The 27,722-nt window shown below is 44.4% G+C and overlaps 2 protein-coding genes across 2 annotated transcripts in view; both read right to left on the reverse strand.

Annotated features, from left to right (window-relative positions):
* The window catches only part of LOC116036403 (NLR family CARD domain-containing protein 3-like), a 1,020,880-nt gene that overhangs the window by 513,530 nt on the left and 479,628 nt on the right, over positions 1 to 27,722 (reverse strand). The gene's annotated exons all lie outside the window — the stretch shown is intronic.
* Positions 719 to 25,526, reverse strand: LOC116054934 (ceroid-lipofuscinosis neuronal protein 6 homolog). The gene is made up of 8 exons (XM_036003692.1): positions 25,134 to 25,526; positions 20,583 to 20,703; positions 19,437 to 19,535; positions 19,144 to 19,332; positions 18,204 to 18,259; positions 16,865 to 16,987; positions 3,263 to 3,391; positions 719 to 1,247 (listed from the first exon to the last, which is right to left on the reverse strand). Exons 1-8 carry the CDS (start codon positions 25,193 to 25,195, stop codon positions 1,100 to 1,102), a joined length of 927 nt encoding a protein of 308 aa, XP_035859585.1. The 5' UTR covers positions 25,196 to 25,526; the 3' UTR covers positions 719 to 1,099.

Genomic DNA, 27,722 nt, shown 5'->3' on the forward strand with positions numbered 1-27,722 from the left:
TGAGTCTGAAGGAGGGGAAGCATTGGTATTCTTCAACCGGACAAAAGACAAACAAACACAAAGACAGCTACTGACCCTGATGCAAACTTAGGGCGTGTCGGCCCAACCCGTTCTCACTCCGAACTAGTAAAATACGGACGTTTGGCCAGTGGCTGTCAGCGTCTGATAGGACGTAAAAAGCGCCCTTCAGTGTATGTGTAGAACGCACCGGGGAGAGCAGCAGCTACATGGCGTTTGAAGATGACGTAGCACTAAGAGCGACGAAAATACCCATAGGGAGGTTGGTTGGGGGGGGTGGACAGGTCAAACAACACAGGACTTTCACCCAGGAGACCGGGGATCGTGTCCCGCGTGTCACGTTTCCTAAACCCAACCGTCCCGTTCTTCTTTTCCTAAACCCAACTGTCCCATTCTTCTTTTCCTAAACCCAACTTTCCCGTTCTTCTTTTCCTAAACCCAACTGTCCCGTTCTTCTTTACCTAAACCCAACTGTCCCGTTCTTCTTTACCTAAACCCAACTGTCCCGTTCTTGTCCCGCGTGTCATGGAAACATAAGCCCACCCACGACCTTTTCCTTAATCTAACTGCGTCAAAAGTGACGCCAATAGTCCCGACAAGCGCGTTTAGATAAAGTGTGTTTAGATATGATGCTAAAGGAGACTTTTAGCGTCAATAACAACGCCAAAGGCACCTGACCAAGTGTCCGTATTTTATGCGATGGGAGTGAGAACATGTTGGCCGGCCGCCATCTACTGTAGCTAAACTATCCCTTTAAACCGTGTTTTTATGAGGAAGATCAAATAGAGTTTCCAACTCTGTGACATTTCCCTGCAGTACAGGAAGGGTGACTCTCTTCACATCTTACTGGAATTTGTCAAAGCTTTGCTTTAACATTGGAATATATTTCACTCAGGCCGGACAGCCCCGGGTGATCTGAGACATTTCTGTCCCCCTCTGTCATCATCACACCCTTAAAACATTTTGCCAGTACGACGTTTGAAAAGTCAGAACCAGAGAAGAGGAAATCCAATATTTGTCCTTTCAACAAATCGAGTCAGTGGCAGTGTGAAGGTGTGTGTCTGTTGGAGCAAGTGCTGTGTTAAGTGTACGTGTCCTGGCGGAGGTGGAGTGTGTAGACGGCGCGAGGCTGCGGGACGTAGATCAGCCCAGGGTGCTTCTTCCTCAGGGCGCCATCGCTCCACAGACACGCCACCCACACCGCTACCAGGAACAGAGCTGCAGAGAAACTACCAGAGGAACACGTTTTCACATCAGGACAAACCATACGCCGATATTCCACTCATCTCAGCTGTGTAATGTTTAAAAAGTGCACTTCCTAGTTTTCTTCCGGCACCCGAACCACAAAAGTTTCTCCTCTTGAAAATGAGTTGAGTTTAACAACAGAAGTGAACCTCCCAACCAGTCCGCCAAACCATATGAGGATAACGTTCATTTGTTCCCCCTCTCTAATACGACCCACAGGAGCGTTTTCCGTCCTCCTATCTGAACCAGAGAAGTTAACGGTCGCGGTTTTAAACACGTTGTTAACCAGGGATGCACCGAATCCAGGATCCAGCTTCGGATTTGGCTGAATATTGGGCTTTTTCACGGGGTTGGGTTTCTGCTGAACCTTAGAATTTTTTCCCACCGAACCCTGCGCTTGCACTACGCGCGCTACGCTGGTCGGCGTAATGACGGCGCCGTTGATTGCGGGAAGGTGTTTACGTAGGTGGAGCGTTCAATGCAGTAGGCTGTGAGAAAGTGAAAATGGAACTGGTGAGCAGAAAAAGTGTAGTTTGGCAGTACTTTCAGTTAAAAGAAGGCCATTCAAGTCCAGCTACATGTTCAATTTACAATGCCGATTAGTCTAGTGGTGGCGAGGACCCTAAACTATACACAACATCACCGCTGTTACAACATCTGGTATGAAACATCTGAAAGAATACGAGTTGTGCATGAAGGAATTTACAGACAGCAGCCAGAATGCATCAACTTCAGGTACGGCAAAGGAAGGACAGTCACAGCTAAAAACTTGTGTTAACCAGATGACTATTACCAGCTTTGCCCTACACCGAACAAACAGTGGGCATCACATCACCCACGAGCCAAAGCCATTCATGCAGAATCTTAACCAGTGGATTCGTTGCATCCATATTGTTAACGTTGTGAAACGGTCCCTGTTTGGTTAGGTTTAGGCCCCAAAACTACTGAGTTAAGTTGATAAAAAAGATGGTGGTTTGGGTTCAAATCAGACGTTACTTCACTTCCTGAAGGTTACCACATGATGCAGAATGTGACGTAGCTCCGGTTGTAGGGGTGGGGGGGAAAAATCGTATATATCGTGATTTTTTTTGCCATGATATTTAAAATGGATTATTTTCCCTAGAATCAATTTTTTTTATTTCTCCAATGATTGACCCAAATGTGTTCTGTTGATACGGTACCGCTGATGGCGGCTACATCAGATACGCTTTCAGCTAAATGCAGAAGATCCATGTTATGTTCTTCTTTACAAAGTAAATAAATGTCAGACTGACTGACTGACTGACATGTGATGTCGTTCTTCTCAGAGAACTATCAGTTTTTAGAAATGTCTCATGTTATATTGTCTCTAGAAGGGTTTTATTCAACTTCTGTTGTTAAAGAAGGAAAGGAAAATCGCAATAAATGAAAATCACAATACAAATCACATCGGTGCCCATGTATCGGGAACGAATCGGATCGGGACAGAAGCATATCGTCCCAGCTCTATCTGTTTGTCTTGTTAACTTGAAAAAAACCTCTCTGCTTCCTTTTCTTTTCAAACGGGACATGAACCCCAGTCCCATGGGTGAAAGTCCTGTGTTTGTTTGACCCATACATCCCCCTCCCCCCCAACCTGCCTTCTTACCAGGACATTTGGCGCACTTATACTTACTCACCTTACTTTCTGCTTTGCTCCAGTCAGAACTACTACGGCCACTAGAGGGCGCCGCCACTACAAACATCAATATAGGTCAGAATTGCTGATGAACAAACAATTTATTTGGGCGTTTTTTGGGGGTCCAAGCATGCTCCATTTTTACGGCAGCTATGTGCACTATTTTTCATGATATTTCATTAAAAGAATGCCTAGAAATTTGTCTATCATTTGGATGATCAGAATGATGCTCAAACCTCTTTTTGGTTTTTCAGATGGCAGTCTCATTTGTTTTGTGGTGACGATTTTCTGTTTTAAATTAAATTCTAATTAATGAATTTAAACTTCAATCCCAAAGCGTACCTGTAGAGCATGAAGAGGCCGTTGCCGTCGGGAACCATGCCCCGCCTCCTCTGGTGCATCACCGTGGCGATCATGGCGAAGAAGGTGAAGATGAAGAGGATGAAGGTCTGTCCCTCTGTGATCAGGTACCTGAGCAAAGGGTCACAGATTCAATATATATATATATATATATATATATATATATATATATATATATATATATATATATATATATAGGGCCAGAGATTCTGTTTTTATTCAGTTGTTTAACTGTGAGCATAATTTCAAGAAACTCAAACTCAATCCCAAAAACTATGTTGAAATTTGGTTTTAAATGCTGTTCTAATCACATAAAACGTCTGACCACAGGGTCTGAAAAAATTAAATGCAAGAAGTAGTAATATGAATAAAACATATTGTATAAATAGGCAAAAACACCCGGCATGGTTCTTGACTTCTGGTTTCATCTGTAAGTGCTGACCTCGTTGAGTAAAGTAATTAGTCAGCAACACCTGAGAACTACCTAATCAATTATTGCTAACACCTGGAGGCACACACACACACACACACACACACACACACACACACACACACACACACACACACACACACTCACGCACACATTCACATACACACACACACAAACACAGACACACACCACATACACACACACACTCGTGCACACATTCACACACACACACACACACACACACACACACACACACACACACACACACTACTCTAACCTTAACCATCACCACTAAATGCCTAACCTTAACCCTTACCCTCACCCTAACCATAACCTAATTCTAACCCTAATCCTAAAACCAAGTCTTAACCCTCAAACAGCCCTTTAAAGTTGTGGGGTCCAGCATTTTTTCCCACAAAGCTGTCCGGACCCCACAAGTATTCTGTATTCACAGTTTTTGGACCCAACGAATATAGTTAAACAAGAACACACACACACACACACACACACACACACCCCTCTCTCTTATCTCTGGATATTTCCTCTCCTCCACTTGTGTAAAGGACATTGATTACTGGATAGAGAGCTGATGCTGCAAAGTCTCCTCTGATGAGGAGATAAAGAACTCATGTTTTATAACAGATAAAGAGCAGCTGCTGATGAGGGTTGGTGTAGAGCGTATATGAGCTGAGTGGTGTCAGTGTTTGTCGACCTCGGAGCAGAATGGCTGCAGTCACAGAGCTCTCCTTCCTGCTGTTTGCTCTCATCAACTACATCCATTCACAAGAACTGATCATCATCGGACAGGAAGGAGACTCTTACACCTTCAAGCTCCCCGAGAACACCAACTCCTGCCTGATCTCCAGATCTGTTGGTGAGGAGAAGCTTGTCCTGTGGAACACCTCTGACCTCTGGTCCAACAGCTCCTCAGTACCTGAACACCTGAAACAACGACTTGTCAGCACGGTGAAAACTTCTTCTTCCACCATCCTCAACCTGACCCATTCAGACTCCGGGTCGTACCAAGAGGAGTGTTGGACTGAGGGCAGCGTGACGCATGAGAACAACATCACTATTACTGTTTGTACTACTTCAAGAGATCGGAGCGGTATCGGAGCGAGAGTTGGAGGAACAGTGGACCTGCCATGTGAGGGAGCAGCTGATAATCTGGATGTCCAGTGGCTCAAACAGGACTCTAGATATGAGCAAGAAACATGGAGCAGAGTTTTTGGGGACAATACGACATCAGTGATGGACACTGTTAGAGGAAGATACCAAGTGGTGACAGACACATCAGCTCTTTGTGTTTCCAACGTCATGGCAACAGACTTTACAGAGTACAACTGTCTGGTGATGAACCAACAGCAGTGTGTTACTAGTCACACTGTAGGGTTGTTCCTACAGTATGAGATAATCTACGGTTCAGTGGGAGAGACCGCTGTGTTGCCGTGCACTATCACTGACTCCACTGATGAACAGCCCCCACTTTGGATGGTTATTACCAAAACAAACTCCATCACTGACCTAGGACAACTAAACCAGACTGTTCCTTCAGTAGACCAAAACTACTCGCTGGTGTTTTCATCTTTAATGTTAAATCACTCAGGTCGGTACTCCTGTGAAGCCTCCATGAGAGAGGAAGAGTATGTGCTGGTGGTGTGTCCCAAATTTGCCCCCCCTGCTGTAGAGCTCTTCTCAGAGGGAGAAGAAGTCACTCTCAGATGCAGAGATTGGAGAAAGGGTAGGGTGCATGCTTGGTTTATCAAGTTGAACCGAACAGAGGGAAGAATCTTTAGTGTAGAGTCTAATCAGAGAATGAGCAGAGTGAGCATGTACCGTGATAATGGGAGTCTGGTTATCTCTAATATCTCAGTGAGAGACGCAGGAGAGTACTGGTGTGCAGTTATTGACCCAGATGGTGATTTTCAGTGTGTGTCAACCAGCAGAACTGTGTTAGTGTACATGGAGCCCTTTGGGATTTACTCCACCTTCTTCAAAGTGCGATGCTCAGTGCTCAGTGTCCTGCTGCTGATGCTCTGTGCTGCTGTAGTCGCTGTGAAAAATAAGTTTTGAATGTTAGAAGTGAACCTTTGATGCTGACAGGGTGCAGATGTTCCCTTATCGTCTGTATTAGTATGTTGTGTGTATATATATATATATATATATATATTGAGTTAGTTGATATTTTCTTGAGAGGAGAGGGGGGGGCTGCTCTGTTGGGGGGCATTGGTTTATAACGTGGGGAATTCACTTTTTAACATTACTGTCACCTAAGAGTTTTATTATAAATAATTTTACCTTTATGTTAACTATCACTTTGTGTGTGTGTGTGTGTGTGTGTGTCTTTGTGTGTGTGTATCTGTGTGTATGTGTGTGTTTTTGTCTGTGTGTCTGTCTTTGTCTATGTGTATGTGTGTGTGTGTGTGTGTGTGTGTGTGTGTGTGTGTGTCTCTGTGTGTGTGTGTGTGTGTGTGTGTGTCTGTGTGTCTCTGTGTGTGTGTTTCTGTTGTATTTTAAATCTAAAGATTATGTGATGTTGTATATTATATATGAAGGAATATGAATTGTCTTTAATGCATTTATAATAGTTGTATCTTGCAGTGTTGTCAGTGTTATAAACGTATTATATCTTGGTCTATATCTATAATCTATCGTCTGTATAATAAACATTATTAATGAACTATACAACTCGTTCTGATTGTGATTTCTGATTAATTATTATAATCAACATATCTCTGGGTCTGTAAAATGTTTCTTAAGTTAACTTCCAGTAAGTAAAGTTGATTTCTAGAGCACATTTAAACACACATTAATCTGACCAAAGGGCTGAATAAAAGAACATTAAAATGTAAATATCAAAACCCAAAAAGAAGATCCCAACACCTACAACAAGCAGCAGTTCCCAAACCCAGAATGATGACATGATGAGACCAGATAGAGAGATTAGAGAGTTATAATGTGTATTTATCTGAGATATAAAAACAGAAATGGAGGGAGACCATCTGATATGTGAAGGCAGCAGCTTCCACCATCGTGGAGCAGCAGCTGGAAAGGCTCTGTCCCATATTTGGCAGTTTGCAGATGATCTGTATCTGTGTTTTATTATAAAGTTAATGAAATAAAAGGTGTTGTACTTTGTCTCAGCTACAGCTCTGAGTCTCTCCCTCTGCTCCCGTTTACCTCACCACTGATCTCACTTCATGTCCCGCCCACAACACTATCTGGTTGGTAGATGTTAGACGAGTATCAGCCAATCAACACTCATCATGAAATGCAGCAGTTAGGCAATCTGTTAGGCGTCATTGGTTTAATAGTTTAACATGTGGGGAATTCACTTTTTAACATTACTGTCACCTAAGAGTTTTATTACAAATCATTTTATCTTTATGTTAAATATCACTTTATGTGTGTGTGTGTGTGTGTGTGTGTGTGTGTGTGTGTGCTTCCACTCACCAGAAGTGTATATTTGTGTACTTTAGTGTTCCGCCACTTTAAATTACCTGTGCGGTCATTTTTAAGGGAATGGCGCATGTTATGTGCTTCCCAGTTTAATATACTAAATTATGTTTATAACACTGTTTATTTAAAGAGATTCATATTTTTGTTCATTATGTTGGTGTCTACTTAGAGGAGGTTTTTTTTTACGGACAAAGACAAAGTGCAGCTGTTGATTTACATAGCAGTGTGTAGGCTATGTTGCAAACTAAAGTCCGTTTGTCTATTACCAGAATATAACCACTCAACTGGGAACACTGGCCTTTGGTGTTTCTCTATAACACAACACCAGCTCACACCTGTTACATATGCATACTAAAAATGATGAGATTTGTGAGTAAGATGCACACTTCTGTACAAATATCGCGTGTGTGTGTGTGCTTCCCCTCTCTCTTATCTCTGGATGTTTCCTCTCCTCTCTGAATATGTGTATGAAGACACATCAGCCTCTGTGGTTTTAGACTCGTGTAAAGGACATTGATTAGATAGATAGATAGATAGAGAGCTGATGCTGCAAAGTTTCCTCCGATGATGAGATAAAGAAGTCATGTTTGATAAAAAAAAAAAGCTGCTGATGAAGGTTGGCATTGCGATCTGATGGCCTTGAAGGAGCGGATGGTATAACATTTCACTGGAATTGTACTTCTACCATTTAATGTGACAAATGAAATTGATAGGCCAATTATATAGTTTTCCTGTGATGTCATGGCACTATGGGAGCGCCCAGCTGGAAGGCAAACAGAAGCAACGAGTCAGCTCAGCTTTTACCACACGGTAGCTAAAATATCACATAGTTGTTGTTCAATTAGATTCACAAACAGAAGAGAGACAAGCCCGCTCTGTTTCTCTGCAGAGTCCAGTGTCAAAAGGAAAACCCAGACATGAGGATATAGTGGATTTAAATTAACTACTAAACTACACTGACACTGAAACTAACCACGCATCCCATCTCTAGCAGTGGGGGTGTGACCTGGTGAATAAGTGCAGCATTGTGATTGGCTGTGTTTGGAGAAGGAAAGCAAGTCACTTCTTATTAGATTTTTGTGTCTTAGGTAGAAAATTGTTATTTGATAATTGATAAAAAAAATGTTTAATGCAGATAAAAACTGAGTGAAAGTCTGAGAAATAACTCATGGTTACCTCTCTTATGAGGTGAGGTGAGGATGACACTGCAGAAAATAACCCCCCGCAAAGCTGCAGGCCCCGATGGGGTCCCGGGCCGGGTCCTGAAGGACTGCGTGTACCAGCTGTCAGATGTCATGACGGACATTTTTAACATCTCACTTTCCCAGGTCACCGTACCAACGTGCTTCAAGACGTCTACCATCGTCCCTGTGCCAAAGGCCGCTACAGTGTCCTGTCTAAATGACTACCGCCCGATCGCTCTCACACCAATAGCAATGAAGTGCTTTGAGAGGCTGGTTATGTCGCACATAAAAAAAGTCCATCGACATAACAGCTGACCATCACCAGTATTCCTACAGGCGGAACAGCTCCACAGCTGACGCCATCGCTGCTGTGGTCCACCAGTCCCTCACACACCTGGAGAACAAGGACTCCTATGTGAGGCTGCCCTTCTTGGACTTTACTTCTGCATTTAACACAATCATCCCACAGACACTCACTGGCTCCCCCCAGGGCTGCGTCCTCAGCCCGCTGCTCTACACACTGCTCACACATGACTGCAGAGCTCACTATGACAGCAACCTCATAGTGAAGTTCGCAGACGACACTGTAGTGGTTGGGCTCATCACTAAAGGGAACAAGGAGGAGGAGACGAAGGAGATGATTGTGGATTCCCACAAGACGGGCCCCCAGTCCTGTCCGCATCGACGGTGCAGCTGTGGAGAGGGTACCCAGTATCAGATACCTCGGAGTACACATCTCCAACACCCTCACTTGGCGCCACAACACCTTGACCACCTTAAAAAAAAGCACATCAACGCTTTTATTTCCTGAGGGAGCTGAAGAAGGCAAGGCTGGATATCAACATCCTCAGCTCCTTCTACAGGTGCGTGGTGGAGAGTACCCTGTCCTCCTGCATCACTGTGTGGTATGACAGCTGCACAGTGGCAGAGAAGGAGATGCTGCAGAGGGTGGTAAGGTCTGCACAACGGACCCTCGGATGCGACCTACCAGCCCTCTCAGACATTTACACAAGCCGATGCAGGGGCAGAGCGACCTGCATCATGAGAGACTCCACCCACCCTGCACACAGACTGTTTTCCCACCTCCCCTCAGGCAGAAGGCTGCGTAGCATCCAGGCAAGGACCACCAGGCTGAAGAACAGCTTCCCCGGATGCGGTCAGACTGATGGACTCCTCCACACTGCCATGCCTTTGAGTCATCCCAAGAAATAGCACTTTACTTTAATTACTTGCTGCTATTCTGAAACTGTCTTTGTTAATTATTTTATTTTATTTTTGTAATTGTTTTTAGTAGGATAGGGCTTATGAAGAAATGTTTTTATTTATTTATTAATCACTATAGTAGTTAGTCGGCACTGAGACCTGAGTTCTTATTTTGTTCTCCTCACCCTCCCCGTGTTGTGAGAATGACAAATAAAGTATCTATCAATCTATCTATCTTATCTCTGCTTGTTTCCTCTCCTCTCTGAAAAATGTGCGTATGAAGAGGGTTTTAGGCAAACACGCACACACACACACACACACGCACGCACGCACGCACACACACACACACACACACACACACACACACACATCCTCAGGTGTATTGTTCATCAGTTACAGTTCCACTTTAGCTGTCACTGCAAAATAAAAATAAACTTAAAGCCTGGAGGCAGCAGTGTGTTTATTTCTTCTTAATCCATTTTCCTGAGTGTTTAGTTATCCAAGTGTAATGTGTTTGTACAGGCCTGTGTTGCTCTGCAAAAATAACAAATTAAGGATTCACACAATAGTCTGTATGTGTAACATGGTTAATAATGCCTTCGCTTCCACTCACCAGAAGTGCATACTTCTGTACCTTACTGTGGATTTCCACCCACTGCGGAACGGCTGCGGATCGGCTCCGCGCTCCGCCGTCCTTTAACACCCACCAGGTCCATATTTGTTGCGGAACGGCTGCGGCCATGACTGACAGCTGAAGTCACGAGGACCCACGAGATCTCACGAATTCACATATGGTCGCGCGCTATAACAGGATGTAGTTTCTATAAACAGAACCACAAAACCAACAACAGTTTGTTTCCATTCCGACTTCAATCCTGTCTCCGCGCATTATGACGTTTTCAAGGTGTAGTGCAGGGAAATATGATCTGCTGTGAGCAGGGTGTATTTTATTTTGAAAATTAACCGGATTTTGATTTCGTTTCTGTGCTCGACTTCCTGTCCCGCACTATCTGCCATGTGCTGAATTGCTGCGGAGCTCTCCGGCGTCCGGCAAAAATAGAAGCTCTGGTATCTGCTCCGGAGGGCTGGGACCGCCGGAGCTGGGACGGAGTAGGGACGCAGACGTTCAGCAGTCAGTGGAAATACACACATTGACTTCAATGGAAACCTAATGACTCCGCCGCCGTACTGGAGCGGATCCGCAGACGTTCCGCAGTTCGTGGAAATTGGGGGTTAGTGTTCTGCCACTTTAAATTACCTGTGCGGTCATTTTTAAGGGAATGGCGCACGTTACATGCTTCCCAGTTTAACTTACTAAACTATGTATGTTTATAACACTGTGCAGATTATTTAAAGAGATTCATATTTTTGTTCATTATGTTGATGATTGTCTACTTAGAGGAGGTTTTTTTACAGACAAATACAAAGTGCAGTTGTTGATTGTCTCTGTCTCTCTCTCTCTCTCTCTCTGCGCACACACCCACCCACACACACACACACACACACACACACACACACACACACACACACACACACACACACACACACACATCCTCAGGTGTATTGTTCATCAGTTACAGTTTCACTTCAGCTGTCACTGCAAAATAAAAATGAACTTAAAGTCTGGAGAGAGCAGTGTGTTTATTTCTTCTTAATCCATTTTCCTGAGCGTTTAGTTATCCAAGTGTAATGTGTTTGTACAGGCCTGTGTTGCTCTGCAAAAATAACAAATTAAGGATTCACACAATAGTCTGTATGTGTAACATGATTAATAATGCCTTCGTTTCCACTCACCAGAAGTGTATATTTGTGTACTTTAGTGTTCTGCCACTTTAAATTACCTGTGCGGTCATTTTTTCCCAGTTTAACTTACTAAATTATGTTTATAACACTGTGCAGATTATTTAAAGAGATTCATATGTTTGCTCATTATGTTGATGTCTACTTAGAGGAGGTTTAAAGACAAAGTGCAGTTGTTGATTTACATAGCAGCGTGTAGGCTACATTGCAAACTAATGTCCGCACTGTTTGTCTATTACTAGAATATAACCACTCAACTGGGAACACTGGCCTTTGGTGTGTCTCTCTACGTCACAACGGCAGCTCACACCTGTTACATATGCATACTAAAAATGACTGGATTTGTGAGTAAGATGCACACTTCTGTACAAATATCTGCACCTGCTCACAGCTGCAAAACATCTATCTAATAAATCTGGAAGCGTGTGTGTGTGTGTGTGTGTTTGTGTGTGTGTGTGATCTGTCTTTGAGATATCTCATGAACCGTTCATCCAATCTACTTCACACTTGAGTTCCCTAATGAACTTGGGGTTTGGATTTTGGAGCATTTGGACAGCATTGGATATTAAAGGTGCTGTAAGCGATGTCACGCATTTTTTAGACTACAACATTTTTTGTCACATACAGCAAACATCTCTTCACTATCTGCTAGCTGCCTGTCCCCTGAACACACTGTAAAATAAAATGAAAAGGATGGGTAGCAAACTGCCATGAGTCCATGAGGCAAATGTCTGATTACTCCACATTTTCATTGTGATATTTTGTGATTATATTCTGAATCTGCCACGTTCTCTGTCAGGTAAATGTAGTAGTACAATGTCTTCCTCTGATGTAGAAGTAGCCTACACTGTAAGTCAGTAGTAGGCTGTACAGTGGAGTTGCATATGAAGTGGTTCGGGGTCCTTCTGTAAGTAATTTTGGGGTACAATTTGGTTCTGGAGAATGCTACAAGCAGCACTACCACAGGCCAAGCAATCTGCCCTTTCCAAATAGGCACATTTTGAACAGGCACTGTAGTAGTTTAAATAAATTGCAGGTGGTGGAGAGGCAGTTACAGAACAAAAGAGATGTATTCTCCGAGAACACATTTTCCTTTCTCTTTGGGACATTTATTTGCATCGCTTCGGATTGATCTCCGATGGTGCATGTGTACTCTCACTCAGCATACATTTCTTGAATATACATTTAAAGATGAGTTTACGCTGTGCACAGTGGGGACTCAGTATCATCCCCTCAGAATAACCCCCTTCACGGCGATCAGCCTGCATGTAGTTCCCTGATAACTTCACAGCATGTCATGGATTCTCAAACATAATCTTTTTAAAGTCCTTCTACTTTGATGTCATTGGTTTGTTTCCCTGTTTTTGCTGCCGGGGTCTCAGCAGGGAGCTGGGGTCTCAGCAGGGAGCCGACCGACCCCCTATGCTCCTCACATTGTGTTTTTATTGATAGGGAAAGAATATAATCTCTTTCTGCTGTCGGCCAAGCTGGACTTCTCTCTGAGTGAGAGCGTCTGCATGTAGTTGTACGGAAGACAACAACCCCTGTCTACTAAGAAATTATATTTCCATATAACTTAACTGCATTCTCAGTTACATTTCGAGGGAAGCATCTTTTCTCCCTGATTACACATCCCTGTCCCAGCGACTGGCGCACGTTGTCAAACGGTTGCATTCCTTTAACCCTCTGAGGTCTAAGAACATTTTCACACATCTTCTTAAATTCACCTTTTTGAGGTATTTGCATATAACTGATCCCCATGTGTTTCATATCAAAATGTTCAGAACAAACTCAGCTTTCTGTATAGTGAGACCCAAATCTGTCCCAGAGCAATGTGCAAAGAGATAATTTGGCACTAAAGCCGAAACTTTGATGTTGGCTTTTTGAAATTCCTCAAATCTCTTTTTGAAAACAAACTTTAACTTATGATGTGCTGTATGAATTGTTGCGGTGCTTGAAATGAGTTTACCAAAGTCACAAAGTAGTGTTAATGTATGATTAAAATATTAGATAAATGTCTGAAATCTAATTTTGTTATCGCTTTTTGAGTAGGAGTTTTATCAAACGTCGTTTGGACGCGCCAGAGCGTCTTTTCGTCCTCAGAGGGTTAATGAAAGTAGCTAGCATTAGCTCTAAAAGTCAGTAAAAGTTGCCAGATGACATTATACACTCATTTGCATATTGGTAGTCTCGCGTTGCCAGACCTGGCTAGTCCACACAGCATTCCTGGTTGGGAGAAAAAACGTGCTGTGGTTTATTGGGATTTCTTTAAACCAATCACAATCATCTTGGGCGGTGCTAAGCGCCGGACGGAGCCACGGTGCCTCTGCTAAATAGCCTCGGGAAGGAACTTGTTTTGGTGGAACATGTGTACGTTCAAAAGTAGTTTTAGTTGTGCAACAGAAAACTCAGATTGGACAGATAGTCTAGCTAGCTGTCTGGATTTACCCTGCAGAGATCTGAGGAGCAGTTAACCCAACCCAGTCTCACAACAGTTCGTGAAATGGTCACATTATTTAATCTATTGATTCGTGTTCACAGGGACGTTTTTCTCGTTTTTTTCGTGGTGGCCAGTACGAAAATGTAAAGTAATGTATTTCAATGGGAAGCATATTTCGTGATCACAGCTCGACTACGGTAGGGAGTAGTATGAAAAGCCAAAAATCCGCGTAGGGAGGTTGGTCGGGGTGGTGGATGGGTCAAACAATACAGGACTTTCACCCCGGAGACTGTGTGTGGCGTTTTGTTTCCCCGTTGTTTCCCTAATCACAACCATCCCGTTATTGTCGCGCGTCCCCCAGAGACTGCGGATCGTGTCCCGCGGTGTGACGTTTGCTTTCCCCGTTAATTTTTCCGTGCTGGCCACCACGAAAAAACGAGATAAACGTGTTATTGTACATGAATCAATAGATTAAAAATAAAGTGACAATTACACAAACTGCCGTGAGACCATGTTGGTTAACCATAGTCCTCATAAATCCACCGGAGGTTAGAACGCCAACACAAAGACAGAGGACGGTAACGGAGATCTGGTTTGATGTGAGCCTAGTCTATATCCATGACGTTCCACTTCCGGGTTTGCTTCGGTGCTGCCGGATTGTGTTGGAACTCCGGTGGATTTATGAGGACTATGGTTAACTGCTCCTCAGATCAAAAACTACGTACTATAGCTTTAACGTTGGGAAATGTAACTTGTAAAACAAATAAAAATAACTACAATGAGGATGTAAAGACGTCATGGAAATAGGTCCGTAAAAGTCAGTCAATCCACCCCCCCAACCTGCCTCCTTACGAGGACACTATCAGCTCCACACACAACTCTCTCTGTATTTCTCAGTACGGCTATGTTCAGAAGATTGTGGCATCCGGTGACTTTCACGCGCAAAAACTCGAACGAAGATAAATACCTCTTCTGAAAAGTCCATCATGTTTTTTTAATCCTCCGTGTCCTCCTTGGCTACTAGTAACTGTGTGGAGGGGGGTGTGATCACGGAAGGCTTGTATCATGTGGACGCGCCGACAGTTTTGTTGTCATTCATTAGAATTCCGGCATTACAGCTTAAAGGTCTGTGTGGCGGGATGAAACCGTTTTCTATAGGGCACAGAGGATTGCTGCTTATTAATATTAGTATAGGTTTTTATTTCAGACTCTCAGGTAGGTCCATAGCAAGAAATACATACAAAACAACATACAAAATACAAATCTATCATTTTAAGAATTTGTGTGCAAGCTGTCATGCCAGTGTTTTCGGAGTTCAGATGAGAATCGAAAGCAGATCTTTCTAGGGCTCTTTAGAGCCTCTATGATGCTATTTTCATCCAAATGACACATAAATGTGTACATAAATTACCTCAGTAGTGCCTCATTATGTAGAAACACCAGCATTTACTATCTGGGGACTCGATGCAGCAGCCTCATTGCATCATTATATGCCACATATTGCATGAAGACTCCTGGCCGAAAGCCCAGAGTTTGCTTGAGCTATCCCTCCCTACGAGGACTTTGACACAGACTTTGATTGGAAACGTATTTGTGATCCGTCAAAAACAAATTTAATCTGGGACAAAATAAGTTTTCCTCGAAATGTAAGCAAGAATGCAATTTAAGTGTTTGGGAAAGTAACTTTTGGGAGACGGGGCTGAAGTCGAGTGAAGAATACGGAGCTGTTTTCTCCTCACAAAGCTCTTAACACAAACTTAATGTAGATTCATTCTCCTGCAGCCCGCTAATAGACTTAATCACCACTTCCAGCAAACACCGCTTTCCCTCAGTGACTCCATCTGTTTCTCACTCTGAGAGTTTCATTACAAAGACAAGTTGTTTGGTAGGTTCTCCTCTGGTGAGAACACTATTATAGAGCCACTGAAGTCAGAGATCTGCCGCTATTCTTCCACTTTTAACAGGATATGACTAAGCTGTTTACACGGCTGATGAAAGTGAATATTCCACTAATATTCCCGTTTACATGTAGCCGTGCAATTTACATTGCTACGTTTTGGTTTAAAAAGGAATATAATTTGCTACGTTTCCCCCTCTCATTCCTCCTGCTCTGGCGTTTCCCCCTCTCATTCCTCCTGCTCTGGTGTTTCCCCCCGTCATTCCCCCTGCTCTGGTGTTTCCCCCTCTCATTCCTCCTGCTCTGGCGTTTCCCCCTCTCATTCCCCCTGCTCTGGTGTTTCCCCCCATCATTCCCCCTGCTCTGGTGTTTCCCCCTCTCATTCCCCCTGCTCTGGTGTTTCCCCCTCTCATTCCCCCTGCTCTGGTGTTTCCCCCTTTCATTCCTCCTGCTCTGGTGTTTCCCCCTCTCATTCCCCCTGCTCTGGTGTTTCCCCCTCTCATTCCCCCTGCTCTGTTGTTTCCCCCTTTCATTCCGCCTGCTCTGGGGTTTCCCCCTCTCATTCCCCCTGCTCTGTTGTTTCCCCCTCTCATTCCCCCTGCTCTGGTGTTTCCCCCTTTCATTCCCCCTGCTCTGGTGTTTCCCCCTCTCATTCCCCCTGCTCTGGGGTTTTTCCCCCTCTCATTTCCCCTATTCTGGTGTTTCCCCCTCTCATTCCCCCTGCTCTGGTGTTTCCCCCTTTCATTCCCCCTGCTCTGGTGTTTCCCCCTCTCATTCCCCCTGCTCTGGGGGTTTTCCCCCTCTCATTCCACCTGCTCTGGTGTTTCCGAGCCCCTAAACCGGAGACATTTGGAAACACTTCTGACCCGTTTTGGTTTGGAATCTGCGGGGTTGTGTTGCAGTCTCAACGGCCGCAAATGGAGACCTGTGGCAACACCGACACTGATGCCAACGTTTCTCCTCCTGATCGGGTCTTAACGGTCACAACATCTTGTTCTCCAAGTACCGTTTATGGGATCTGCGGTTTGGGTGTGTTAGTTTAAACGGAGAAAACTCTGCTTTGGCTCAAAACTCTGCTTAAAAAACCAAAACGTAGCAATGTCATTGTAGCCTTAGTGGCTACTGACAGAAACTACAGTCTGTGTGATCTACAGCAGTAAAGCAGTCTGACCAGTAGTAGGCAGCGTTGGGGACAAGTAGCATCCACGCAGCCGCCGGCATCTTCTCCTCCTGTCTCCGGTAGCTGAAACTTCCGCTGAAGAAGAGGAAGAGGACGAGGAAAAGGGGAACATACCTGGAGGAGAGAAGGAATAATCAAAGGCTCCAAAAACTGTTCAAATTCAAAGCCAATTAAGCTCAAAATGTCCTGAAGTGTTCTTATTTTTATACATTCGATTGAGAATTACGAACAGATTCTCACTCCCATTGGGTAAAATACGGACGCTTCGTCAGGTGCCTTTGGCGTTGTTATTGAAGCTAAAAGTCTCCTTTAGCATCATATCTAAACACGCTTTATCTAAACTGGTTAAGGAAAAGGTCGTGGGTGGGCTTATAAAAGTATGTTTCCATGACACGAGGGACAAGAACGGGACAGTTGGGTTTAGGTAAAGAAGAACGGGACAGTTGGGTTTAGATAAAGAAGAACGGGACAGTTGGGTTTAGGTAAAGAAGAACGGGACAGTTGGGTTTAGATAAAGAAGAATGGGACAGTTGGGTTTAGGTAAAGAAGAACGGGACAGTTGGGTTTAGGTAAAGAAGAACGGGACAGTTGGGTTTAGATAAAGAAGAACGGAACAGTTGGGTTTAGGAAAAGAAGGGTTAGGGTTAGGGGGTTACAATTATGCGCCGGCGGTAGTTAGCCCTAAACACAGACAGTAAAATTAAAATTAACCCTATACACAACACAGTCCCACCACTCCTGGCTTCGTCTCTGCATCCACACAGACCTCCGTAGTGAATTTGCAGCCATAACCCCGCAAAATGCCAAAATAGCCAATTTGTCTCTCTTTCTCTTCATTCTTCTCCTCCTCAGCACCGGCTCATTAATGTCATGGCTGCCATTACACAAACTTTTTGAAATAAAAGCGAAAATGCTTCCTTCCTCCATAACTTCCCTAACTTTAGTGCAACAGCGTGCTGCGTCTGGTGTCATTGTTATTGTTCTTTTGCGCATGCGGGTAAGTTCAAAACCGCAAACAGTTCACACTGGAATCTGACATAGGCCACATTTTAAAAGGTCATGTGAACAGCCAAACAAAAAATCGGATCTGAGCAAAAAATCCGAATTAAGCATGAAGACTTGCAGTGTGAACATTTGTCACATTACTTCTTGTTTTCTCCTGCGATAATTACTACGGTAACGATGGGGTCGCGTGATTATGGGTCATTATGAGCTGATGCACAATCAACCTATACGGCCGTTTTCTGGTCGGACGGTCTGAATAGAGTCACAATGGTGTAACTCTACTGAATGAACATTGGTGAGTTACAAGAAAAAATAATGTTCTTACCACATCAGATGACCAAGAGTGTCGTCAAAGTAACACAGAAGCTCAAAGGCATCGATCTGCAAAATAAAATAATATAATATTCATCACTCTTACAGACTTTATCAGAGATACATACACAGAGCCGTCGTCCTCCTGCGTCGAGGTCGTGTGTTCTTATTCCTGACATGTCCTCACAGGAAGGTCACTTTCCTTTCCACTTCTTTCACTTGATAATTTTCCACTTGGCCGGTGCTCCATCAGGAACATATTTGCTTTAAATTGGTAATCATTATCAATAAATTGCAAAGTGACTTTGCTTCTCTGGTGAAAAACTGAGCCACTGTGTGAGAAAAAATATGCTTATATAGACAAACTCAGCCCTATATATGCTTTTAATAATGATAATTTAAGGTCATTTTTCTGTACATGGGTTAACACCTTAGAAATTATTTTACACTGCTTTAAGATATTTCCTTTTTCAACACCCAAGTTGTGACTTTACATATTTGAACAGAAATTGTCCATAGAACAACATTCACAGTTGTATTCTTTGTTGGGGGAATGAGAGGGGGAAACACCAGAGCAGGGGGAATGAGAGGGGGAAACGCCAGAACAGGGGGAATGATAGGGGGAAACGCCAGAGCAGGGGGAATGAGAGGGAGAAACGCCAGAGATGGGGGGAATGAGAGGGGGAAACGCCAGAGATGGGGGGAATGAGAGGGGGAAACGCCAGAGCAGGAGGAATGAGAGGGGGAAATACCAGAGCAGGGGGGAATGAGAGGGGGAAATACCAGAGCAGGGGGGAATGAGAGGGGGAAATGCCAGAGCAGGGGGAATGAGAAGGGGAAACGCCAGAGCAGGGGGAATGAGAGGGGGAAACGCCAGAGCAGGGGGAATGAGAGGGGGAAACGCCAGAGCAGGGGGAATGAGAGGATGAAACATAGAGGAAGATATTCTGTACCAGGGCGGACGGTTTCAGGTCCTTCATGACTGGATTCTCTCTGAGCGACAGGTGCGGCTGGTAGCCAATCAGCAGCAGCCGTCGGGTGATGGAGTCGGCGACCAGGTGGAGGCTGGTCCCCATGACAACGGCAATGACACCAAGTTGGACGGCGAGCCGGGGAAACGTCCTGGGGCTGCGCTCAAGCATCTGTGAGAACGGATGTTTGACTGTGATGTGAAAACAAAAAAGCTTCCTTATATGAGTTTATTATTCCGTGTGTGTATAGTGGCGTGTTGTGTTGTCACGGTTACTTTGAGCTGGATGAGCGGTGTGCAGATGTTATACAGGATGTGGAGGTATTCGGCAGCACCGGGACGGTTCAGAGGAAACCAGTCGGTTGGGAGGACCAGCTGCAAAAAACAATTATTCTGTTTGTTTTTAACAGATTTAAATTCTCGTTAATATCCAAAAAATAACAAAAAAATAGACTTTACATGTCTATGGTAAAAGAACATGAAAACATGTAGCAGTGCAGCGCAAAGCCCGACACAAGTGTCTTTGCTAGTTTAAGACCGATGCAGTTGTCAATTTCCCGTCCAGCGCCCACGTCGTTTAAATAGCAAATGCACTTGCACCCATCTGTGCGTCCATGGGCGTGCTGGTCTTACAGGGAGGTGTGTTCAGGTGCATTCTGGGCGTGCTGGTCTTACAGGGAGGTGTGTTCAGGTGCATTCTGGGCGTATTGCTATCTTGAGGCAGAGGGAAGTAATGCGCCATTGACCAACAAAAACCTGGTCTAAAGTCAATAACGCAGCATTTCATTGTTATTTTAACAGAGCATTAGTAAAATGCTCCTAGGCTAGTGCACAGCACACACTATGCTTGTTACACACACAGGGACGCACAGCAGCACACACACATGCAGAAGATTACAAATAAAAATATTACAGTGCAAATCCTCCATCATAATAGCAATGCTCCAAGGTCCAAACGCGCCTGGCTTTTAAAGGGAATGGGAGATGATCTCTGATTGGTTGATTGCATGTTACGCCCAAAACACACCTCTGATTAATGAAGACACTAAGTACAACCCTTTAGAACCATGACCCCGGCACACGGACCCTTTTTTCTGCCGTCAAACTAGCAAAAGTGGATTTGGACACGCCCTAAACGCACCTGCGCCAGGCGCTTCACGCCGTGCTCTTAGATCGTTAAAATAGGACCCAGAAAACATTACTTAAGTTAGAGAAAATGTGTGATATGGCAATGACAAATATTTCAATCTTAGCTTGGATTAAAAATGGTAAAACACAGCAAGAACAATCTACAATCTACAATGAGACTTTAAGCAATAATTGAATATAAATAAATTAAAACATATAGACTTTTTTTTCTCTTTTTACTTTTATTTATGGCTGAAATCAGAATACCATGACGTAGTACAGAATACAGAATACCATGACAAGAGGCCGGCCGACATCCAGGAGCCAGTTTTGGACGGTGAAGCGGAGCCAGAGGTCCAGGTGGAACCGAGGCTTGGACAGAACCGCCTCCACCTCCAGAGAACGGGCCGCCCGGCTGCAGAACACAGGGACATGTTACAGGAGACGGGTAAACCTGCACAAAGGTCTCTCAGGCTACGTTTACACCGCTACGTTTTGGTTTAAGAAGGAATATCTTCTGCTACGTTCCCCCCTCTCATCCCCCTGCTCTGGCGTGTCCCCCTCTCATTCCCCCTGCTCTGGTGTTTCCCCCTCTCATTCCCCCTGCTCTGGTGTTTCCCCCTCTCATTCCCCCTGCTCTGGCGTGTCCCCCTCTCATTCCCCCTGCTCTGGTGTTTCCCCCTCTCATTCCCCCTGCTCTGGTGTTTCCCCCTCTCATTCCCCCTGCTCTGGCGTGTCCCCCTCTCATTCCCCCTGCTCTGGTGTTTCCCCCTCTCATTCCCCCTGCTCTGGCGTGTCCCCCTCTCATTCCCCCTGCTCTGGTGTTTCCCCCTCTCATTCCCCCTGCTCTGGCGTGTCCCCCTCTCATTCCCCCTGCTCTGGCGTGTCCCCCTCTCATTCCTCCCGCTCTGGTGTTTCCCCCTCTCATTCCCCCTGCTCTGGCGTTTCCCCCTCTCATTCCTCCTGCTCTGGCGTTTCCCCCTCTCATTCCCCCTGCTCTGGTGTTTCCCCCTCTCATTCCCCCTGCTCTGGCGTGTCCCCCTCTCATTCCCCCTGCTCTGGTGTTTCCCCCTCTCATTCCCCCTGCTCTGGCGTGTCCCCCTCTCATTCCCCCTGCTCTGGCGTGTCCCCCTCTCATTCCTCCCGCTCTGGTGTTTCCCCCTCTCATTCCCCCTGCTCTGGCGTTTCCCCCTCTCATTCCTCCTGCTCTGGTGTTTCCCCCTCTCATTCCCCCTGCTCTGGCGTGTCCCCCTCTCATTCCTCCTGCTCTGGCGTGTCCCCCTCTCATTCCTCCTGCTCTGGCGTTTCCCCCTCTCATTCCCCCTGCTCTGGTGTTTCCCCCTCTCATTCCCCCTGCTCTGGCGTTTCCCCCTCTCATTCCACCTGCTCTGGTGTTTCCAAGCCCCTAAACCGGAGACATTTGGAAACACTTCTGACCCGTTTTGGTTTGGAATCTGCGGGGTTGTGTTGCAGTCTCAACGGCCGCAAATGGAGACCTGTGGCAACACCGACACTGATGCCAACGTTTCTCCACCTGATTGGGTCATGACGTCTCGTTGTCTGGGACTAAGGCTACATTTACACCGCTATGTTTTGGTTGCTAATGGAGTTTTGAGCCAAAAGCGATCTCCGTGTTTTTAGCTCGATAACTAATCTCTGTTTAAACTAACACGCCCAAACCTCATATCTCATTGACTTTCTCGTATACTGGGCATAATCAGGAGGCAGCATGGAGACTCCGCCCGCTGCTGGTAGTTGCCATGGTAACGTTAGTAGCTTTAGTCTCAGAGAACGAAACGTCTCTGAGACTGGTCCTTTTAATTTTAAACTAGACGATAAAGCAAGTCATGATTCTCAGTCTGATCCACCATCGCTCCTCCCTAGCTTCGCCCTCTCGTCTGAAAAATGGCCACTTCTGAAGATGGCAATGGCCAAATTGCCAAACTCTAGGCTTAGAAATGTTAGTCCACACAAACAATGGGTGACGTCACGTCTTTTCAACAAGTCCTCCAAACCAACAACGATATAGGTTGTTTATTCGTACCCTCTAATCACCCCCAGAGTATCAACGAATGCTATGACATTACTCCAAATTAAAAGCCAGATTAAAAAAAGGTCTTTAATTTCCTTTTTAAAATACTTAACAAAATTATTAATGCAACACTTTTGTTTTTGCCGCCATTTTTCATGAGCTGGACTCAAAAATCTAAGACTTTTTCTACGTACACAAAAGGCTTATTTCTCTCAAATATTGTTCACAAATCTGTCTAAATCTGTGTTAGTGAGCCGAGATCATCCATCCACCTCACAGGTGTGGCATATCAAGATGCTGATTAGACAGCAGGATTATTGCACAGGTGTGCCTTAGGCTGGACACAAGAAAAGGCCACTCTAAAATGTGCAGTTTTACTGTACTGAACTGCACAGAACATAGGGCTGTGGGACCATTGGACGAGAGAAAAACCTGCTCTGGTTTATTGGCATTTCTTTGAACCAATCACAATCATCTTGGGCGGAGCTAAGCTCCGGACGGAGCCACCGTGCCTCTGCAAAATAGTCTCTGGAAGGAACTTGTTTTGGTGGAACGTGTACGTTCAAAAGTAGTTTTAGTCGTGCAACAGAAAACTCAGATTGGACAGATAGTCTAGCTAGCTGTCTGGATTTACCCTGCAGAGATCTGAGGAGCAGTTAACCATAGTCCTCACAAATCCACCAGAAGTGGAACATCGTGGATATAGACTAGATATTTTCTAACAATGACTACATTCATTTAGATGACGTGTAGTGAGATACAAAAGACTCAGGATGGGCAGAAGGATTGTCCCAAGGTTTGGGAAAACAATTTAGCAATTTAGGGTACAAATAAAATATTGGGAAAAAATGGGAACGACTTTCTTCAGAGTTCTCACAGAATGGAATGTAACATTATTCACAACACAAATATCTAAAGAAATGTGTGCTGTGCTGCTGGTTTCTATCTTTAAACTGCTGCTGTATTGTTGTGTTTCTCCCTCTCAGAGAGCGAGATAGTGTGTGTGTCAGTGAGACTAACCTGATTACATAATGAATGCTGCTGGATCAAAATGAAAGCAGCAGGACATCAGCCGATCCTCGGCTGGATGTGTGACAGAGGAACAGAGCAGATTAGCGCCGGAGGAAATCTAGTTTTCTCAGAGTTTGGGGATAATGGAAGGAGAGCATGCGTCAGGTCACGACTCTCTCTGGGTTCAGGACGCTTCAGGAAGCACTGTTTTTTTTCTTCTTTTTTAAAATACCTCCTCTGTCAGCCTGTAGATCCATCGTATCTATTTTTCAAGTTATGGGTGTCTCTATGCATGGCAATGTTGGTCCACAACTCTGTTTCAATCTAGGGCTGAAGAATATAGTATCTCTTTTTTTAATCATCATTGTGATGACCATTTTACAACGTTAACAAAGTGTTTAAAACTGTGACAGTTATGTTCTATGGTTTATATATGAGGACGGAAAACGCTCCTGTGGGTCGGATTAGAGGGTAGGAACTAGAGCACGGATACCCGAACCGAGCCTGGCGGGACTGACGGGCCGGGCCGAGTTCGGACAGATATTTAGAAATGATGTTCTGGTTCGGGTCGGGCTCGGTCACATCAGCGCGATAAGGCATTGAACATTTTAAATTTAAAAAAAGCTTATTATGTAGGCGCGCGCCTGTGTTAACGTGTGCTTGTTGCCCCGTGTGCACTGATGCGTTCATCTGTTGACATGTCTGAATGCCTTCCTACAGTTGCTTAATAAAAGCAGGCTTTCCATAGCCTGGCTCCGCCCTCCTACGTACTTACGCTCAATTTTCATTTCCCTTCAGTACTACGTCTGGGTTTGCGGTATAGTCTTGGGTTTTCTCCTTCAAAATTTTTGGCGGTCCAATCAGCAAACAGAGGGAGTGGCTGAGAACGATGACGTTAAGGCCGTGCGCTAGAGTTGCGGCGGAGAAAGATGTGAGCGAAGCCATTCGTTCCGTTGTCGCAACACTGCCGAATATCCAGAAGTTAAAGCCCGAGCAAGAACAATCTTTGCTGAGTTGTGTTGGTGGCCAAGATGTTGTGGCCCTCCTCCCCACGGGGTTCAGGAACAGTTTGATTTTCCAGCTCGCTCCGTTAGTGGTGAAGGAGTTGGCTAAGGCTAACGCTAGCGATGCTAAAGCTATAAATAAAAGCCTTGACGGTCTCCCTTCTTGTTGCACATGCGCATGACATACGTCACGACCAAACGTCCAATAGCTTTAAACTTCAACAGAGTCCCGCCTTCAAGGAAGCTAACACTAAAATGGAGAGAGGCCAGACTCTCTGTACAAATGAAATGTACCAGAGTCTGGTAGGACCAGGCTAATGGACCAGAGTCTGGTAGGACCAGGCTAGTGTACCAGAGTCTGGTAGGACCAGGCTAATGGACCAGAGTCTGGTAGGACCGGCTAGGCTTTCCACACAAAGAAACGTACATGTGTCATTAGTTTGAGAAAAAAACGAGATTTTAACTGTGTCGGGCTCGGGTCGGGCTTGGACATAAATATCTTAATGCCTGTCTGGCTCGGGCCGGTCTCGGTTACTGCTCTGTTGGACGCGGGTCGGGCTCGGACAGAAAAATGCGGCTCCAATCCGCACTCTAATAGGAACTAACAATCAATATCGTCAGATGGTTTGGAACACTTTTTGTGAGATACACATCTGTTTTTAAACCATACTCGTTTTAAATACGAGGAACTTTTCCTGGTTCAGTGCCAGAAACAAAACCAGAAAGTGCACCTTTAACCGATGACTGGAATAGCTCCTTAAAGGTGGGAGAAAAATATGAAAAATACATTTTACAAACCTGCACATGAAAGTTGCTGCATGCAGAGCGGAGGTCTGTCTCTTCCGGTTGGACGGCTGCATCTCTCTTTTCCAGCTGTTTGTATCTCTAATATTCTGTCTATTTATTTCTAATTTAATATGACATTAAAATATAAAGAGCCAGAGTATCACAGGCCTGACAGGGTGTCTCAGTCTCAATGAGAGACAATTTGGGTTGATAGTAGAGACAATCCTGCTGCTGTCACTTCCAAACGTCTATCATCTATCTTGATTAGCTTCCACGTATAAACCCTGTTTTCCCTTCTCGTCGTTTCCTCTTTGGACGTTTCCTCCGACCGGTGCTGAAGCTAAACACTGTTTTCCTCACAGTTGTCCGTCGGACTGAAACTAAAGCTCATGCAAAGCGAAATCAAAATACAGCAGCTTGTGTGCAGGTTGATCTGCCAGCAGATAAGCCTGTAATCTGTATAACCCTCCGCCCCATGTTTTTATAAGACAGTGTTAATCTGGTTTCACATGAACACAGGTAGAAGCTGATGAGGTTCACTGCACAGATCATGAATATCTGTATTGTAGCGAGCTACGCGGAGGAAGTCAAAGAGCCAGAGATATTGAAATATATGGAAGTTTATTTACAGTTTTTCTCAATTGTTTACACACAAATACTAATACTTGAGACACAATGACAACATGTGACTCATGCACCAACCCCCTGAACCAATTCTGCTAAACTACAAGCACAATTCCTGCTTTACACTCAGATTACAGATCTAAAACACACTTTTTTCAAAACACTACACACAATTCTCTGCATTCGCCAACAAAATGGCATTGAAATATGCACACTGACTCATCACATTGGCAAACACCTGTCACACAGTTTTACAATTAGCAATCAGAGCTTTAGTATAAAAGGGCAAAAGGTGAGCTCTTCTGTTTTGGAGAATTCTTTTCTGCCTGGAAATGGAAAGCATATGACCGAAATCCACAAATGCGTATACCCCTTCTCCAAGATATGGAAGACGCATGTGGAGATATAGCGGTTGATGCTTTTCATGGCTGTATTCACCATGCTAGGCTGTATTTCCCCCACTGCTTGGCCGGGGAAAATACTGCTTGTGATGTGGATGAGGTGCTGTGGCCTGACCAATCAGAAGAGAGGATGCAGCATAGTTTTATTTTATTTTTACTGTAACTGTATACAGTAAATTCTTCTGTTGTTTTGTGTGTAGACCACTGTATGTGCAACTTTGTGTTGGTTGGGATGTACACTGTGTACATTGTTTCTGTGGGAAAAATAAAATATATTTGTTACCGTGTATCTGTGTGTTCTGAGTTTTTTATAAAAACAATATTCTCAAATATTTTACAACACACTTATGTATGTACTGTCTGTAGTAAGTATAACACAATGGAGAAGGAGTGAGCACATCAGTGTTGAACTGGTTGTTATAAATGTCTATTCATAGGATGGTTTGTGTGGTCATTTGAAAACAAAATACCATTTTGAGAAGAAATAACTTATAATAATTATAATATAATAATAATAATAATACACACCTCCCTGTAAGACCAGCACGCCCAGAATGCACCTGAACACACCTCCCTGTAAGACCAGCACGCCCAGAATGCACCTGAACACACCTCCCTGTAAGACCAGCACGCACAGTGACTGTAAATAATTGTTATATTATATAATTGTAAATAATTGTTTTGAATGTAAAGTTTAATTTAGCCGTAACTAGGTAGCATCGAAAAGAAAAGTCTTCAGTTCAGTTTAATTTATTAAAAAAAAGTTAAAGACAATCATAAGACATGATGCAGATATGTGAAATGGGACACCCTGGTAAACTATTTTGACGCTGGCAATGCCAGACTACATACACATGAACCAGAATGCAGGAAATGAAGTGTTGAAGCTTACAATTTTCTGGGGGACGACCCCCAGACACCCTGGTTCCAATGTGTCCCCCCTGAAACCAAACCTACCAAGGTGGACCAAGGTGGACCAAGGTGTTCTTCATTACCGCCCTGCAACACAACACACACATGCCTGTTTTACAGGAACGACCCGATCACACCCAGTCACACCCGGCTTTACAGGATTTAAAAGCTATGAATAAAATGACTCAGTTATGATATATTGAGTTCTGTGGTGACGAGTTTCACAATACAGAGAGAGTGTGTGTGTGTATCAGTGTGTGTGTGTGTGTGTGTGTGTATCTGTGTGTGTGTGTATCAGTGTGTGTGTGTGTGTGTGTGTGTGTGTATCTGTGTGTGTGTGTGTGTGTGTGTGTGTGTGTGTGTGTGTGTGTGTGTGTATCAGTGTGTGTGTGTGTGTGTGTGTGTCAGTGTGTGTGTGTGTGTGTGTGTGTGAGTGTATCAGTGAGTATCAGTGTGTGTATCTGTGTGTGTGTATCAGTGTGTGTGTGTGTGTGTGTGTGTATCAGTGTGTGTGTGTGTGTGTGTGTCAGTGTATGTGTGTGTATCAGTGTGTGTGTGTGTGTCAGTGTGTGTGTGTGTGTGAGTGTATCAGTGTATGTGTGTGTATCAGTGTGTGTGTGTGTGTCAGTGTGTGTGTGTGTGTGTGAGTGTATCAGTGAGTATC

This window comes from Sander lucioperca, chromosome 7 (genome assembly GCF_008315115.2).
Source record: "Sander lucioperca isolate FBNREF2018 chromosome 7, SLUC_FBN_1.2, whole genome shotgun sequence".
NCBI classification, from domain to species: Eukaryota; Metazoa; Chordata; class Actinopteri; order Perciformes; family Percidae; genus Sander; species Sander lucioperca.

Excerpts from the sequence above, each read along its gene's own strand:
- LOC116054934 (XM_036003692.1), bottom strand. The coding sequence starts at position 25,195 with ATGCAGCCGTCCAACCGGAAGAGACAGACCTCCGCTCTGCATGCAGCA. Across the intron at positions 19,536-20,582 it reads TCGGCCGGCCTCTTGTCATG|CTGGTCCTCCCAACCGACTG; the intron begins GTATTCTGTATT and ends TGTTTTTTGCAG. Across the intron at positions 3,392-16,864 it reads CCCAACGCTGCCTACTACTG|GTACCTGATCACAGAGGGAC; the intron begins GTCAGACTGCTT and ends CCCTTTGCTCAG.